The sequence below is a fragment of the Girardinichthys multiradiatus genome, chromosome 8, assembly GCF_021462225.1.
Source record: "Girardinichthys multiradiatus isolate DD_20200921_A chromosome 8, DD_fGirMul_XY1, whole genome shotgun sequence".
Lineage (NCBI taxonomy): Eukaryota > Metazoa > Chordata > Actinopteri > Cyprinodontiformes > Goodeidae > Girardinichthys > Girardinichthys multiradiatus.
The window spans coordinates 53,533-71,005 of NC_061801.1; the positions used below are offsets into that span (position 1 = coordinate 53,533).

General features: G+C 44.4%; 1 protein-coding gene across 1 annotated transcript in view; it reads right to left on the bottom strand.

Annotated features, from left to right (window-relative positions):
- Window positions 1-4,136: 4,136 nt before the first annotated feature.
- The window catches only part of xpo7 (exportin 7), a 60,731-nt gene continuing 47,394 nt past the window's right edge, over window positions 4,137-17,473 (bottom strand). The window contains exons 7-28 of the mRNA XM_047372769.1: window positions 16,489-16,654; window positions 15,892-15,965; window positions 15,685-15,804; window positions 15,461-15,607; window positions 15,184-15,356; window positions 14,350-14,543; window positions 14,166-14,271; window positions 13,838-13,973; window positions 12,442-12,515; window positions 12,286-12,366; window positions 11,389-11,452; window positions 11,162-11,270; window positions 10,963-11,069; window positions 10,750-10,838; window positions 10,514-10,621; window positions 9,592-9,674; window positions 9,272-9,486; window positions 8,492-8,630; window positions 8,245-8,402; window positions 8,061-8,159; window positions 7,855-7,982; window positions 4,137-6,437 (exon numbers count right to left, since the gene is read on the bottom strand). Of these exons, the coding sequence (XP_047228725.1) occupies window positions 6,344-6,437; window positions 7,855-7,982; window positions 8,061-8,159; window positions 8,245-8,402; window positions 8,492-8,630; window positions 9,272-9,486; window positions 9,592-9,674; window positions 10,514-10,621; window positions 10,750-10,838; window positions 10,963-11,069; window positions 11,162-11,270; window positions 11,389-11,452; window positions 12,286-12,366; window positions 12,442-12,515; window positions 13,838-13,973; window positions 14,166-14,271; window positions 14,350-14,543; window positions 15,184-15,356; window positions 15,461-15,607; window positions 15,685-15,804; window positions 15,892-15,965; window positions 16,489-16,654 (2,664 nt within the window). The 3' untranslated portion in view covers window positions 4,137-6,343. The remainder of the gene's footprint in view (window positions 6,438-7,854; window positions 7,983-8,060; window positions 8,160-8,244; window positions 8,403-8,491; window positions 8,631-9,271; window positions 9,487-9,591; window positions 9,675-10,513; window positions 10,622-10,749; window positions 10,839-10,962; window positions 11,070-11,161; window positions 11,271-11,388; window positions 11,453-12,285; window positions 12,367-12,441; window positions 12,516-13,837; window positions 13,974-14,165; window positions 14,272-14,349; window positions 14,544-15,183; window positions 15,357-15,460; window positions 15,608-15,684; window positions 15,805-15,891; window positions 15,966-16,488; window positions 16,655-17,473) is intronic.

Here is a 17,473-nt window from a genome sequence, read left to right on the forward strand (position 1 = left end):
GATGGTGGGTTTATGGTTGCGGCCTCTAACTTATGGAACGGATTGCCTCGACAGCTCTGACATTGCTTTAGGTGTGATTTTACTTTACTTATTTTTACGTATTCTCTTATAGTACAGAACTTTATTATTTTTAAATGTGCTTTATAAACAAATTAGTTTGGGATCGGGGCTGACATCCAGGACTTGTACAGGTCTAGGGTCAGGAAAAGGGCCTCTCTGCAGACCCCACAAATCCTGGATACAAACTGTTTAGACTGTTACCTTCAAGCAGGGGCACTTAGGCACACGGGACTACCAAGGATTTCCCCAGTGGGCTGATGGGTTAGTGGGCCGGTGGTTCATCCTGTGGAGGAGCTGTTGCGCTCGGCACCATAGTCACACACCACGCTCTTGTTTGCCTCAACGCCTTCTCCACCTCTCCTCTCCTCCGGTCAGGCAGATCAGCTCAGCGCGCGGCCGCGGAGTGGACCTGTCAACACATGAACGAGTGCTACTGGGCCGGCCGGTTGGCTGACAGTGAGCAGGAACAAGTTAAAACATATCTGACTTGTACTAAACATGTACTAAAGCCAGCAGGGTTTCAAAGTAAAAAATTACATTTACTTGCATTACTGTAATTAAGTAGATTTTTGTATTATGAAATTTTGGTTGAGTAGGTTTTAATTTAGCTATTTTACTGTGTTATATTTAAAATCCCATCTGTTACAAAGTTAAAAAATATATCGGAAAAAAAAAAAAAAACACGGCAGTGATCCATGGCTGGGTAAGTAATTCGGGCCCGTATTCACAAAGAATCCTAATACTAAAAGTAGCTCCTACTGACGCCATTCTAAGAAAAATCTTAGAATTTTCCCTCAGTAGGATAAAAGTTATTCACGAAGCATCTGAGACCTTAAGAGAGCTCCTTAGGTGAGGAAATGTTAAGAGTAGTGAGGAGGACTTTTTATGAACCTAAGAATGTGACAGGAAGACGAGAGAAAGAAGAGATCTTCTCTGAAAAACGAATAACGGTGAATTAATAAAATGCTACCAGATCGATCGCGCATGGATGCACTCCCTAAACAGTCGAGTAAATGAGCACATAAACATCTATAACAATCATACAATTATTAATATAGAGATCATTTAAACTTTATCATCCCATTAGAGGGAAATTAAATAGTTTCAGCAGCAGGAGAAGGTAAAGGTCAACCTGTAGTAAGGTAATATTATTCTAAATAAATAATAGAAACAATAATACATTAACATGAATAAAATCTGCTGGGAATGCCTGTTTGTTCCCACCGTGATCCCAGGACCAAATCTACCATTCAACACTCCTCTCTTCTCCTCCACCAGCAGGCTCTGCTCCTCTCTTCAGTTCGGTTTTCTCCACTTTTATTTCTGTTTTGTTTTGGTCGTTTTACCAAACTAAACCTCGTTATACTAGAAAGCAATCTTAGTAAGCTGCTGTATTTTAATATTAATATGAAATGAAATAATAGATGCATTATGGAAACGACCAGCATGGTCAGTAAACATATTAAGCAAATCAAAATAATGACAAACATGTAAATAAGCTACGTTCAAACATGTCGATGCTGTGTGACAATTAATTTAATGTTGCTATGTTTTATCATCTTGATTTACATATTTCTGAATCCAGTCTACATTGTATCATTCGTTAATTTCTCTCCATTCATTACTAGGAGCACATTTGATTATTTTTTGTTTTTTTGCAACAACCAATCACAGCTCTTAGAAGACAGCATCACACCTACCAACGTGGTCAACCACTCCTCCTCACTAAGATAGGAATCTCTGTCGTGTCCTCGTTTAGAGGCTCTCAGCAGTGGAGTGAATCAAACCTAAGCTACGAGTACTTGCCAGGAACTTTTAGGCTAAGATAGGAACTCTCTGTGAGGACTCTGAGAATCTTGGTGAATACGGGCCCTGATTTCTTCTGGCTTTTAATCGTGTTCTGCTCAGTCCATCTGCTACAGATACACTTGACATTTCTCACTTGGAGACACATTAAACTTTATTTTTATTCTAGACTGTGATATAATTGATAGTGTGTATTAGAAGATGCCCCCTTTGCCGCCCCCTTCCACCTGTGTGTCTCAAGAAATCAACTGAAGATGCAACTGGAAAGACTGAACCGTAACAAGGCTGCAGGTCTAGATCATGTCAGCCCTAGAGTCTTGAAGGCCTGTGCAGAGCACCTCTTCAACCTTAGCCTGGCCCAGAAGAAGGTTCCGGTGTTGTGGAAGACCTCCTGTCTTGTTCCGGTACCAAAGAAAACTCACCCATCAGTCCTCAATGACTATAGACCTGTTGCCCTGACATCCCACATCATGAAGGTCCTAGAGAGACTCCTGTTGGCCCACCTGAGTAAGCAAACAGTAAACCATGAGGACCCCCTTCAGTTTGCTTATCGCTGTGGAGTTGGAGTTGAAGATGCCATCAAACACCTGCTTCAACAAACCCACTGTCATCTGGACAAAGCCAGCAGCACTGTGAGGATCACGTTCTTTGATTTCTCCAGAACATTTAATACAATCCAACCTGATTTGCTTTGTCAGAAACTCCAGAAGACTCAGGTGGAGGCCTCAACAGTCTCCTGGATCAAAGACTACCTGACTAACAGACCACAGTTTGTGAGACTGAAGGGTTGTGAGTCTAACCAGGTAGTCAGCAGCACAGGAGCACCACAGGGGACGGTACTCTCACCATTCCTTTTCACTCTGTACACCTCAGACTTCCAGTACAAGACAGACTCTTGTCATCTGCAGAAATACTCGGATGATTCTGCAGTTGTGGGGTGGATCAGAGATGGACAAGAAGCTGAGTACAGGAAGGTGGTGGACCGCTTTGTGGCATGGTGTGGAAACAATCATCTCATTTTGAACGTGACTAAAACAAAGGAGATGATTGTAGATTTTAAGAGAAACAGGAATAAGTCAAAAACTATTTCTATCATGGGAGAAGAAGTGGAGGTGGTGGAGGAGTATAAATACCTCAGTGTTCACCTGGACAACAGACTAGAGTGGAGATGTAACTGTGAAGCCATCTACAAGAAGGGACGGAGAAGACTGTACTACTTGAGGAAGCTTAGGTCCTTTGGTGTTTGCAGCAAGATGCTGCATATCTTCTATAAGTCTGTTGTGGAAAGTGTGATCTCTTCTGCCATCATCTGCTGGGGAAGCAGCATCAGAACCAGGGACTTAAAAAAGCTCAACAAGCTGATAAAAAAGGCTGGTTCTGTTCTGGGGACTCCTCTAGGACCTCTGGAGATCATTGTGGAAAGAAGGATTCTTCATAAAATGAAGAACATTATGGAGAACCCTGATCATCCTCTTCATGAGACTGTCCTACAACAACACAACAACAGAGTGTCTTCAGTCAGAGGCTTCTTCAGATCTGCTGTAAGACGGAGCGCTACAGGAGATCCTTCCTGCCCACAGCCATCAGCATCTACAACAGCTCCTTGAAGAAACCTTCATATGAGCTACAATGTTTAATTTCCCTTTGGGATTAATAAACTATTTTTGAATTTGCATGGTAAGTTTCTAACTTGGAGACACAATAAAGATTATTTTGTATTCCAGATTGTGATATAATTATTTGATAGTGTGTATTATGCCCACTGTTATTTTGTTTTTATGATTAAGCTTGTTTTAAACATGACCATCAGGATAATGACTCTGAGCTGATGTGTCCCACCCTCCATGTTTCATTAGCTGCTAGCACTGCTTTTAGTTGGCTCGATCAGTTCACACTACGTGACTGGGTCCAGATTAGGCTCTACATTTCAGACTTGTTTAAGTAACTGCAGCAAAGATCGGGTTCCCAACTGATGCAGACTTTTCCCAACTGGGAATGTGATGTAAAATATGGTTAAAATGGTTTATTGTGTCCTCAGCTTAACTCTTCCCAGATTGAGGCAGCTTCTATAGGTCATTGCTGATGCCTTTCTGCCTTGGCTTAACACAGACCTGCTCCAGACCAGCGGAGTGCCAAAGCTCCTGCTTTTAAAGAGTTTTTCATACAAGGTGTTTTCCATCTGATGCTGTACTCTAGAACGTGCTGAAGATCAGATGGCGTGAAGATCCAGAGTGTCTGAGAGCAAAGGAACAAATGCACATGCAGCAGTGTTGTAAAAATCAATGAGGTTTATTTGCAGTCACAATGCTGACACTATATGTAGCAGACATCCAAACAACTCAAACAGCTATTCACCCTATGGACCCAACACATTCACATCAGGGACACAAACCAAACTTAGGAACATCTGTGAGTGCTGACATATGGTTAGAGATGAGCTAGTTCTCACAAACAGTTAGCAGCAACATCGTACAGAGTAACACACGTTGCTAAAAGACTCCTTTACACCGTCCTGACTTCTACTGAGGTTCTTCAGGCTCAACTGGGCTCCTTCAGAGTGATTGATGTCTCCATGCTAGCTTCCCCTTGTGATTAATCTGAGTCTGTCTTCAACACTGCCACACACACATACACACACCCATACATACATGCACCTTGGCTGTTTGGGCTCTACCGCAGGTTCACCAAGTGACAACACACACACCAGGCAACAGAGAGCCACACCACACCACTCCACACACACAACATGCACACACCAAACGGACTTCACTGCAGGACCTCAACGGGGGTCCGAGAAATCCAGAGTGTAAACAAAATGATGGATACTGCACCGAGCCTGCCAGAGGGGGAAACGGAACTGCAACCATGTTCCTTACATTTCATCGAGCAGCAGGCGTGTGTGAGACGCCTGCAGACCCTGTCAGGCTTTAAAGGAAGATTCTGCTGTTTTTTATCTCATGAATGTTTCTGATCAACTGAACCTTCACAGACTCCAGCTCTACTGCACTCAGGCACCAGAACTGAAACATGAAGGGAGCAGAGTGAAACTGAGCAGATGTTTTACTGGTGCTGAAGGGCAAAGCAGCAGTGAGGAATGATGCAGAAATGATTCTCTAACTCCTTCAGCTGGAGCTCTTAGTGGACTGTCCATGATGTTCTCAGCCTACACTGTTTTACATTCTGCTGAAAATATATGAAAAGCAGAGTAATGGTACATCTCCAGCTTCTGTACTGTAATAAACTGCTGGAAGGCTGGGAGAAAGGTAGCAGTGATCACTATGTTAAATCTTTCACTGGATTTCTTTAACTTTTATTGTTTTGTTTTTAGATTACAAAAATGATCCAGTTAATTTACATGTTTGGTCTCTGTTGCAGGAATAAAACCTATAGGACTGCCCTGTTGTCCAATCAGATAAAGAGAAATGGAGCTCAGATTGTTCATATGGCCATTCTGGATGAAAACCAACATGATGCAGAAACATCAAAGCTAGCTTGACTGAAACCTCTGGAGAAAGACAGAGACTCAGTTGTTTTGGGAATTGGTGGAAAAGCCAAAAATGTTCAGTTAGTGTCACGTTCCAAACATAAAAAAAGAAACAATGAGCAGCAAATCCAAGCAGGAGGAAATCCAGCAGGTCATTTCTCTAATTCTTTCTTTTTGCACAGAACCTTCAAGTAGTCTTGTTTATTTCAACTTTTTGACCCACACTGAGAAGTTTGGGGGGAAAAACAGCAGAATGTTCCTTTAAGACTATTTACATCACTTCAAGCAGAGACTGAGAAAAATGTACAGCATGGGTGCTCTGACTCCCTTTCTGTTAGTGTGTGAACCTCTGGTTCCTCACCCTACGACTTCCTCCGTGACTCACCCCTCCTCTTCCTCTTCATCCCACGCAGACGGACAGTTTTCACTAACTCACTACACTGTAAAAAGCTCAATCACACGTGGGTTTTTGTTTCAATCCTCAACTCATCTGGTTTAAAGTCGATCATTATAAACATTGTTCAAAATGTTACGAAAAAAAAAATGTACACTTGGTTTTGTGTGTTTTCTATACAAGGCAGGCAGAAGCGGATTACTACGGTTACGGGTATTCCTCCCTTGCTCCCCGTTCCTCCGTTTCCAGCCGCAGCACGCTTGCCTTCCTCTGTCAGTGATTTTAGAGTGCCAAGACGTGCTGAGACATGCACCCCCCCCCCCTTACAACAGCCAGACCAGTCAGACCAACGCAGGCTGGCTTTAAAATAGATCTGTATATATGTATATATGCTTATATCAAAAAGAAGGTGGGAAAGTTTAGCCAATGTGGTGTCGGGGTGAGGAGATGATCCCTTAGGCATCCCGGCCCAGGGAGGGAGGTGGGGGAGGAGGGGGGTGGAGGATGTAGGGGGAGGGGAGCCTGTGGAGCAGTGGCAGGTGGGTGAGGGGAGGGGTGAGCCCGCTCTGCGGCTGGGTGAGACTCTGCCGTGTGGAATGTCAGCTCATCATGTCGTTGCTGTTGACGCCGTACGTCGAGTTCTTCATGCTGTCATTGACTTCCCTCCTGAACACGGACAGATTCTGTGTGAACCTACACACACACACAAACACACACAACTTTAAAATTCAACCATGACAGGTCAAATATTCTAACAAATTATTACAAGGGTTCCCACAAATTCTTATGTCAAAATTGGCTACAATTCTACAAGACAGTGGGACAGGGAAGAAAGTATGAAAGACAAGTGTTTTTTCGTCCTTATTCAGACCTGAGAAATACTAAAATACAAGTATTAAAGTAATCGGACACTCCTCAGCCTGAGTAGGAACCATGTATTATGGAAATACTTGGACTCATGGAATTCTTGTGCAGAGAAATATTAAACATTTGCAGGGAGGAAAGAGCCTTTTTCAGGTTTACCGGCTGACTTTGTGCACAAACTACTGCAAATAGATCAAGACTCAATTTAACAATATGATTAATCCCTAACTTTAAAGACATTATTTTATATCATAGCGCAAAAAAGCTTAAAGAAATAATGATACATGAATAAATCACAACTGGCTATTGAATTTTTTTTTTACGGCTCTGAGACAAAAACAACTTTTGGAGCTCAGCCTCCATACTAAAGAATATACAGTTGTGTTCAGAATAATAGCAGTATGTTTAAAAATGTGAGAAAAGCTCCAAATCCTTAGAATAGTTTTATGTCTATGCATTGGGAAAACTACACATTATATTTTAAATCAAACCATGAAGAAAAATGCATTAATCTTTTCATCACATTACAGAAAATGAACATCAGGCGGTCAGTCTGCAGCTTTCTTTAAAAACCCAGATATTTACTCTATAAACTGAAAAGGATTTATCGTTCCTGTGAATCACTGAACTAATATTTAGTTGTATAACCGAGAACTGCTTTACATCTGTGTTGCATGGAGTCGACCCGGTTCTGGCACCTGTGAACAGGTATTCCAGCCAGGATGACTTGACAACATTCCACAGTTCCTCTGCATTTCTCGGCTTTGTCTCAGGAACAACTTTAATGTCACCCTATAAGTTTTCAATCGGAGGAAGGTCCGATTTGCAAACGGATCCATAATCTGCTGTATGCGATAAACTGGCCCGACAGCATAGTAAGAGAAACATCCCCATATCATGATGCTTGAACTACCATACTTCACTGTCCTTAGAGTGTACTGTGGCTTCAGTGTTTGGGGGTCGTCTGATAAACTGCCTGTGGCCCCTGGACCCAAAAAGAACCATCCTGTGCTGTTTTCATACCAGGAAAGTCATCCGAGTCATAGAGCTTTTAAATCCCTGTGTAGGGGACTGGTCTGTTAGGTCTCAGAGCTACAGCTCTTACACGCCTTCTTCACTGAATTAATCACCATTGAAATCTTCACCTTACTATCTGGTATTCGTTTAACCGTTTCATGGAAGCACAGACTCCATCCTCCTGTGAGCCAATGTGGGAACAACACAAAGGAGAGGTGACACCACCCACCTGTCCCGATTCTTCGTCAGAAGGTTTCTCTCTATTCCCTCCATCAAGTTCTCAAAACATAAGTGCATGGCTTGCTGCTTCTCAGGAGGCTGACTGCTGACGATACTGTTCCTCAGGTCAGCGAAATACTGCAGGACACCCAAACACACACCTTTAAACACACATACTATTCATAGTCACAGATATGAGCAGGCAGAGGACGCTACCTTCTCATTGAGTAAGATGAGGCCTAGCAGTGGCCGGGACATTGACCACTGGTTCCTGCAGTCCTCGAAGATGATGATGTTCAACACAGTGGACAGCATCTGCATGATGAGCACAGGAACAGCAGGTTTTAGCTGTGTGAATGTGTGTGTGTAAGGAAGAAAAGGTGTGAGCCGATGATCTGACCTGCTGGATCATCTCTGGGTGCTGCTGCATGATGTGCAGGAAGCGGTCGTCTGTTGCCATGGGAGCAGGCCTCTTTTTGGTGGAGCGCGATAGCTGCTTGAACAGGTAGGTGACTATGTGGTCCAAACTGGAGCAGCAGCCGGTGCACACCATCGTATCTGGCACACACACACACACACACACAGATCTGTGAAAGCAACAAATCAACACAAACCTCAGAGTCAGACCTGACTGCCACACGGCTTACCAAGTGCAGTGAGGCCTTCTGATATCGACGACAGGATGTACATGACGACGTGCGGCTCTAAACTGGCGATGAAGTTCATGTGGTCCTGAGTCAGCACCTCCAGCAGAGAGTAAAAGGACTGGCTGAGCTTCGGATAGTCCTGCAGGGCAGAGAGCACAGCCATACGGAGTCTGATTCATTTCTTTACATGGAACAGGAAATCTGCATCAGCAGGGGTCCAATCACATGACTCAGAGGTTTGAGTCCTCTAAAACAATGAAAGACTAATAGGATGGATGGATGATGGATGAAAGAAAGGACAAGGGAGGAAGGAAGGGAGGACAAAAATAAGAAGTTAGGTATAAACATGGGAGGAATAAAAGTAAAGAAGGACAAGGGGAAGAAGTGGTCGTAGGGCACAAGGAAGGAAAGAAGAGAAGAAAGAAAGGTAGCACACAAGGATGCAAGGACAGAGATAAGGAGACCAAAAAGGAAAGACAAACAGAAGTAAATAAGGAAGAACATGAGTGATACACAGTGAGAAGGGGGCACAGAAACAAGGAAATATACAAAAAGGGACAAAAGAGAGGGTTGAAGAAGGACTGAAGTAAGTTTGTGGAAATGTTTTCAAACCAATTTTCTTTCTCTGTTTCAAACCTGGAAAATACTGAAATCAGATTCCATACTTTCCCAGACCGTTTAGAAACGTGGGTCAGTATACAGCATCCCATAAAAAGCTTTAAATAAAGGTTAGAAACCTGCAGGAAAAACATGTCTGACAGCAGGAAAAGGTCAACATACTAGTAGGTCACTGTGTGGGATGGAGAGCAGTAGTTTGATAAAGGTTTGCAAGGCATTGTCCAGAGCGTCATCGCCATAGAGACGGAAGACCCCGAAGTTGACGTAGTTTCCGCTGAGCACCGCCTTCAGCATGGCGAAACATACGCTGACGCCCTTCAGCTTCACGCCGTACACCTGCTCCTTCGGGACCTCTCCCAGCGTCAGGATCCGATTCCCTGAGATCAAAACAAACATGCTTGTTTCTCGCTCCATAAAACTTCAGGTTGGAACATTTAAGACTGGACCTTCTGGGGTTAAAGGTCGTATTCCAGTCCAAGTACCATATGTGGTGATCATCTTGCTGGTTTCTCTGAACAGCAGGATTCCATTCGGTGACGACACGTCAAACTGAAGCCTCTGTGACCTGCAGAGAAAAACCCCCGAGGTTTAACTGAACTCTCACTACCTGCCGTCTCTGTCCCAAAACCAGAACATATCATATGCCTACTGGTGAAGAAAGATGGGGACTGACTGGTGCTGATGGGATCAATCTGCCTTTATTGTTTCAAACAAAAATATGACTTTAACCTAAAATAATCAGTGTTCAGAAACGTTTTTCATATCTAAATTGGATACTTAAAGACTCATATTTCTAAAGTTCTCTATTCTGTGTGCAACCATTTATCAAGTTAATGTAGAAAAGAGCATAAATATCTGCTTTTCTACATGATTAATCAGCTGGTACTGCAGTGCCATCTACTAGTTCGCAATAGGAACTACTTCTAAAATCTAGTCCAGTTTTTCCAACAGTGTATGCTTACAGGGACCAGCAGACTGGAAATGTTAACGTTGCAGAAGTAACGTAGTTCCAGAGCAAGCCACTAGGTAGCGCTAACTCTCCTCCAGCCAGACAGTTAAGCTGCATGCAGGGTGCTTATAAGTCAGGTTAGGTAGGTGAAGAGTAAGAATGTGGAAATGAGACGGAGCAGCTGAAGGGGAGGGGCCTCCCTGAACTGCAATCTCATTGGTCTAGCTAGTTGTGTAGAAATCTTAGGTTGGTTTCATGAGGGAGCAATCTGTGTACGTGTTGTACTGAGTGTAACAACAGAAACAGAACACAAAGAACTGGTTTTTCATCAAGATACTGGACCCAGTCTGGTGGGGAAAACGGCCAGTGGCATCAGTGGGATCGTACCTCCAGAGACCATTAGCTTACAGTCCAACTTTGATGTATTAGCAGTCAGCAGCACAAGAAGTGTCTACCTGTTGTGAACGAGCTCCGCCATGAGTTTGAGGACGGGTGTGGTACAAGCCGGGTCGTGGTACCACAGCTCGATGGCCCGCTGAAGGATGGGCATATATGTCGGATATCTGCAGAGCTGGTTAAGGAGACTTCCTCCTACCAAACCCCAAAAAGTCCAAGTTATTTCAGGTAAACTGAGCAGAGACAGCCGCTGTAGGATCTGAGCTGCGCTGCTCTTCTGTCGGCTTTAGGATACATCCAGTCAAACAGCATCATGAAACTGGTCTTGGCGTTGAAGGCGAACGCGATGCCTCGGAGGTCTCGGACTAGACCCACCAAAGTCCTCTGCAAGAGAAAGACAGATAAGTTAAACTGCTAAGACAGAACCAAACGGTGCTTCGGGTTCATTCAAACTAAAAGAAATAAAAGCTGGGGTCTGATGTGACGGCAGAGAATGCGTTGACCTCACCTTGGCTTCCTGCTCGTTGAATGTGTTCGTACTCAGCATCTGGGCCACAGCTTCAAATGCTGCCGTCAGAGGTAACATGAACTGTTCAAACTGGTCCTCGTCCTCACCTACACACAGCACACCATTACAATGCTGCCAGCAGACAAATCACCAAGCTCTACCCCAACGGTCCTCCATGAGTCTCTGCGTTTGTGTTTACCCAGGTCGACCATCAGCAAGCGTCCCAGTGCCGTGTAGAAGGTGGTCCGACACCTCATGTCGCTGAGGTTAGACTGGTTGTTTATACCCAGGAAGGAGAAGTGCTCGCTCTGTCACAGAAAAGCAACAACACACTTCTTACACAGACTGAATGAGTGTGTTTGCGTGTGATAGATCAGCCTCCAAGTCTGGAAGTCTGATCTGGATCCGTGTCAGTGAAATACTCACCGTGTGGTTGTTCAGCATGAACTGGACTGCGCTGAGTTTCACCAGCTTCCTCACACTGCTGTATGTGGACAAACAGGAAGTCAAGGAGAAAACACACCTGCTGGGGCGTACAATAGCGGCAGTTTATTTCTTTCCAGATGAACATGTTATCAGGAAGCCTTTACACACAGAGACGTTTTTGCTTCTTTAAGCACTGGTGGCTCAGGTGGTAGGGGTCGTCCTCTAACCGATGGGTTGCCGGTTCAAACCCCCCACTCTGTCCATCTCAGTCGCCTCTGCCCAGGGCAGGACTGGTTGATGAGAGCAACCAGTTCATGTCTTCCCAATGTTGCCAGAAAATTATCAGTCTAAAATGTGGTAAAAATATGCAACAAGTATGATAGTACGGTATAGCCAGCAGTATATATTCAATTCAAAAATACTTTATTAATCCCGAAGGAAAATGAAATGTTATGTTAGTAATAAAGACTTCAATAAGATAAGAAGTCTGCCCTTACTTAGATGATGCCAGAGACTAGTTAAAGTCTGCAGACAACTTTCAGACTAAGTGTAAGCTGTTTGGTTCGTTAGGTTCAGAAAGCAGTAAATATGTAACAGACTCTTAGTGTGAAGATTTCTAGGAAGTTCATCAGTTTTAAGGTCAGACTGCTTCAGGCAGGAAGCCTTGCATTACTGTTCCTGTGTGACCTCTGAACATTAACCCAACATATACCAGAACCTTCAGCATGCTGAGGTAAGCTCCAGAAACGGACTCCTTCTAACCCTTCCACCCTGGAAGCTCCTGACATCAAGTCCGTATTTCTGTGGGGTTCAGACCTGAGACCATGACGAGGTTTGAGCAGCTTATCCCAACAAGAACATAGAGAGCACACACTTCCACACACTCAGTAAGGATATCCTAAGGAGAGGTCATTGAGCAGCTGGAGTGTTTTGGAGGTGATTGGTTCACACTGGCCCCAGTACTTCAAGTTAGTAATGCTGGAAGAAAGAATCAAACATATTAGAGTCAAACCAAAACTATCAGGAAAACAATCGTCAGACACATTTACTTACATTTTCCCTATAAAGACACTCAGTACCATCGTCTCGTCGTTCAACCCCAGAACCTCTGATAATCGTCGATAAAGCTGGAAAACAAACAGTGGGATTATTTAATGACATCCAACTCATCCTGACTTCCTTTTGCCTCTGCAGATGCTGAGAGTCTGCTGGCCACATGATTCTGGTCTGGACGGCTGATTTTCCCGAGGCAGTGAGGGACACAGCCAGACACTTTGCTCTCACCATTCATTTTCAGCTCACAAAGCAGGAAAGCAAGAAGAATCCAAACACACAGGACCTACTCTCAGAAGGTTACTTCCTTTCTAAGGGTTGGTGAAGGCCTCCACTGGTGGCTACGGTAACCAGAGGAAACATCACTGAAGCTCCTAAATCCCAAAGCTAAAGCTGCTGATAAAGACTGTGTGGACACACAGAAGAAGAACAAACCAAGCAGAACTTCTGGGTTATTTACAGTGAACAGCAGTCTGGTCACGTCACATGTCGTCCCTACTCAGCCCAGATTGGACCCGCTCAGGACCAGGGACCAAAAAAGTAGGTACCGGTACAGAAAAAACAGAAACGCTCACAAAGCGAGCCAAGTGGAGTCGAGTAGGGCCAAATCGAGCCGTGGAAAAGGGTCATAAAAAAAAACTAGATAAGTGTAACCAGCACTTAGGTTCACTAGAAGCCTTCTCATCTATTTGGATAACCTTATGCTTTTTAATTTTAAAAATCTCTTTAAAAATCCAGAATTCAAAATGCAAGGGACGCTTTTTACACTTTACTGTTTGTGACCGTTTTCACTACAGAGGCAGGAAGGCACTGCATTGGTTGGGTAGAAAGGGCGCATCTTCTGACAGGTTGGTGGAACTTTCTGTTTTAGCTCCAGATGCAGCTTTTACTTCAAACGTTTTAATGGTCACTAAAGACCTGCTGTTTTATTGTATGTCAAGCAATAAAAAGGGATTTTTTTTAACTAAATGCATTATTTGTTTACTTGCATTTTCTTTTTCATGTATTTCTATGACTCATAAATAGGTTTAAAATCTGTGCCCATGTTTAATCTGATTAATTGTCAGAATACTTAATTACTAAGATAATAGCTGTTAGAACAGCAGACTTCTGTCTTTGCTTTGGTGTTTTAAGCTTCATTTCCATTCACTTTTACAGGAGAAACCTTGCCTGGTAACAACCTTGCAGACCTCTGGGAACAGACTGCCAGGTTCCAGGCATGTTTTCTTTACAGACAACTGCTACAAACCAACAACACACTTTCTACTTTCCACCACTTATCTGAGAAGGTCAGAATTTGAAGTTTATGCAGTAGAGAGGGAGAACAAACGTCATTCGACAGACACCGCAGGGTTTCTGTCATCTATCCCTCTCCACAGAAGCATGCAGGACTCACCTTTGAAGACTTCTGCACCTGATCGCCAATGTAGATCTTTCTGAACTGTTCAAAGAAGCTGAGCATGGCCAGCTCCAGCCTCTCATTGCCTGCCTGAGCGAGCCGAGAGTCCGTCAGGTTCATCAGTTGCAGAACCCTGACGTTCAAAACAAAACCTGGTTAGAAACTACAGTGTGTCCTGACATACTGTGTGAAAGGGATATTATATAATTACAACATCTGAGCAGAAAGATGCATCAATAGGAAGTGGTGACTGAACCTTATTCTTGTTGGGTCAGTTGGATTGTGGCTCAGTTCTGTTTTTAAATAATTCTGAAACATTTCCTACCTGCAGACCAACTCTCCGTCCATGGCGTCCTGCTCGTCTGTACTCGCAAACGATACCCGTCCACCGATCACCGCACCAATTATATACACCAACCACGTCAGGCGACCTGCACACACAGGAGAACTGAGACTCTATCTAAAACAACATCAAGACGGGTGGCCTGAGACGTGTTTGCTGGGCGTACCCTCCTGCACCGTGACGTCTGCGGCGCTGGAGTTGGTGGACTGCAGGAGCTCCTGGTAGGTCTGAGCCGCCTGGTCGAACAGTTGCACCAGCAGGGCGCAGGTCTTCTCGTATTCGCACCTGCCGATGGTGGACAGCTGGTCTAACTGCTGCTGGACCAGACCGGCATCATCCAGGGGGTCTTCTAAGCCGTCTCTGTGGGGAGAACATGCTCAGCTTTAGTTTTCAGAGAGAATGAGAAGGGCTGTGTTGAGTAGAAGAGGAGAGACGTAGCAGGGAACAAATGCATGCAGAGGTCTCTGTCCTTCTGGGTGGTTTGACTTTATTTCAGGGTGCCAAAGCGAGGGGGCTGAAACGGAACAATTAAACATCACACTTTTCAAATTCTGATTTGTAAAAAATGTAGGAAGTAGAACTTTGTGTTGGTTTATCATTTAAAATCCTACAAAATCTGCTAAACCTTATGGTTCAAAGATTTCTTCCTAACACCAAGCAACTGAGCTTCCAGTGCAGATCTGACCTCCTGTATTCTCAGGCTCATTCTTCCTGATCATGTTACTTGTCCCTGTCATGAAATCTGGCAAAATAAATCAGTGGTTCAGGGGGGAAGCCATCTGAGAGACGGAGACTTGTCTATCATTAAACCATGAGAGGGTCTCATCATAGAGCTGCAGACATGAAAAGGTAAATGGTTTCATGTTGACCTCAGGAAAAAGACAAGAACAGATGTTTTCCCCGGTGGGAACCACTGAGGAGAACCAAAACGTGGGACAGTGTTTTGTCTGGGGTTCTGGGACATTTCTGTAGGCGGTTTTGAGGCTTCAACAGAACCCACCTGAGGATGACATGGACTGACTCTAGCCGCGACGTGATGTAGGCCTTGGTCACCTCTGGGGTGTAGGTCTCCAGCAGGTGGGGCTCGGTGGCTTTGACGTAGGGGACAGACGCTGCCAGGCGCTGCCACAGACTCAGCAGGTAGTGGACACTGTTGGGGGCAAACTCCCAGTGCTGGAACCCAGAACAACACACAGGGAGTAACCCGTACGGCCTCTGTTAGAACCCAGAACTTTCTGTCATTCAAGACTGGTGGGAGTGGATGCTACAATGCTCACCTGCAGGCTGGTTACGGTGAAGTTGGCTATGAGACGGATCACCTCGGGGTAGTTCTCCACTTTGACCAGCTCCCCCAGCTGGTAGTTACTTTTGAGCCTCGCCAGCAGACGGCAGAACTCATGGTAGTTGTTGGGATCCGGCAAACACTGTTGCACAGAAACACATGACAGCGTGGTCCCTGATTGGAAGAACAGGGTTCACCTGCATCATTTGACTTCCTTACCTGCGGGTTCGCCAATATCCTCTTCACGCCATCCACCAAATGTGAGAGAAACTTTGCTCGCTCCGCGTTGTTGAAGAGAGATCTCCGGACAGAGGCTATCTGAACTAAACATGACAGCACCTGCACAGGGACACAACCAGCTCAGGATCACACCAGAAACGTTACTGCTGACCCTTCATGTCCCATCACACCAGTGCTCCCACTTACCAGCGGGGAAAGGGATGGAGGGAGGGAATGATATAAATTGAAAAACAGCTGCAGGGTGGAGGAATCGAGAAACGCTGCAGGAGAGAAACAAAAGAAATAAAACACTAAGTTAATACAGTAAACAGATGGTGGGTTATAACTTGACCTGAAGAACATCCAGGTCTGGACTCTGTTCACTAATGAGGTGACCTCTAAAGGCGACTGGTTGCACTGGGCTTTATTTAGGGGGTAATTAAATAACTGTCTCTGTTTCAAAATGTTTATTTCCAAAAATAGAAAATTTGAAATCATGTTTGTTCCTCAAGCCAATTATGTAGGTCTTTGTTTTGGTCCATCACATGAAACCCCAGAAAAATATATTTACGTTTGGTTAGCATGTCACAAAATGGAGATAAGTGAGAAAGGGAATGAACACTAAATGTTGGCAGGGATTTAGTCTACGGCAAAATACAAAAATGAATTCACATTTATGATACATTTTAGCTGCATTTTGAAATAAAGCCTGAATTAAAAAGAAACATTTGTTTTCGGAGCTTTAAATTAGAAAGGCTCCTTTTTGTGTTTTCTTGCGAACAACTGTGCTCCACGCTCAGTCACCTGATCTCCATGATGTTGGAATCTGTACAGTGCAAAGGTCATCTGATGACTCATCTGTGGAAGTTCCTATAAAGTCAAAGTTGAGGCAATTGTAGCTGAGCTTGAGGAGCTGCATCAGTAGGCCGTGCTGGGACTCATCGTTCAGGTTCAGGTTCTTCCCTGAGGCCTAGAAACGGGACGACAACAGAAGCTCCATCATCCGATCATCTGCACTGCTCTCTGCCTGCTGGCAGCTACATGAGCTCTACAGATGCTGGTCACTTTCTCATACATTTCACAATCAGAACCAGCTTGACTGGCCCAAAAACACAGAGTCTGAATTTGGTTCCACTTTGCTCTTAATGAAGACATTTCAAATATATATTTAAAAGGGAAATAAAAATAAAAGTGTGTTTTATTTGTAAATATGTATAGGTACAGTGTTTTTACAAAACAGAAGGTCATGGTTGAACTGGTCCAAATATGTATGGTGTAAACAGTTTGTGTCCAGGATGTGTGGGGTCTGCAGAGACATTCGTTGCCCTTTTCCTGACCCTAAACCTGTACAAGTCCTGGATGGAGGGAAGGCTCTCTGCAGACCTAATTGTTTCTGGCAGTCTGGGTCGGTCCTGTTTCGTAGATGATCCAAACCAATGAGATGGACAGGCTGGATAATGGCAGTGTAGAAGATGACCAGCAGCTCCTGTAGAAGGTTGGACTTCCTGAGTTGCCGCAGGAAGTAAGGTGGAACCACCTGAGAAATTGTGGCTCCTAGGAACCAGAAGTGATCCACAGTAGACACAGCGTTGTCGAGGATGATGAGTGGAGGCAATGTGGGGGGGTTTTCTCTGGAAGCCCACCGTCATCTTCACTGTCTGGAGCGGTTTAAGCTCCAGGTGGTTCTGACCACACCAATGGACCAGCCAATCCACCTCCTGTCTGTATGCAGACTCATCACTGTCCTGGATGAGTCCAATAACAGACATGTCATCTGCAACCTCCAGGA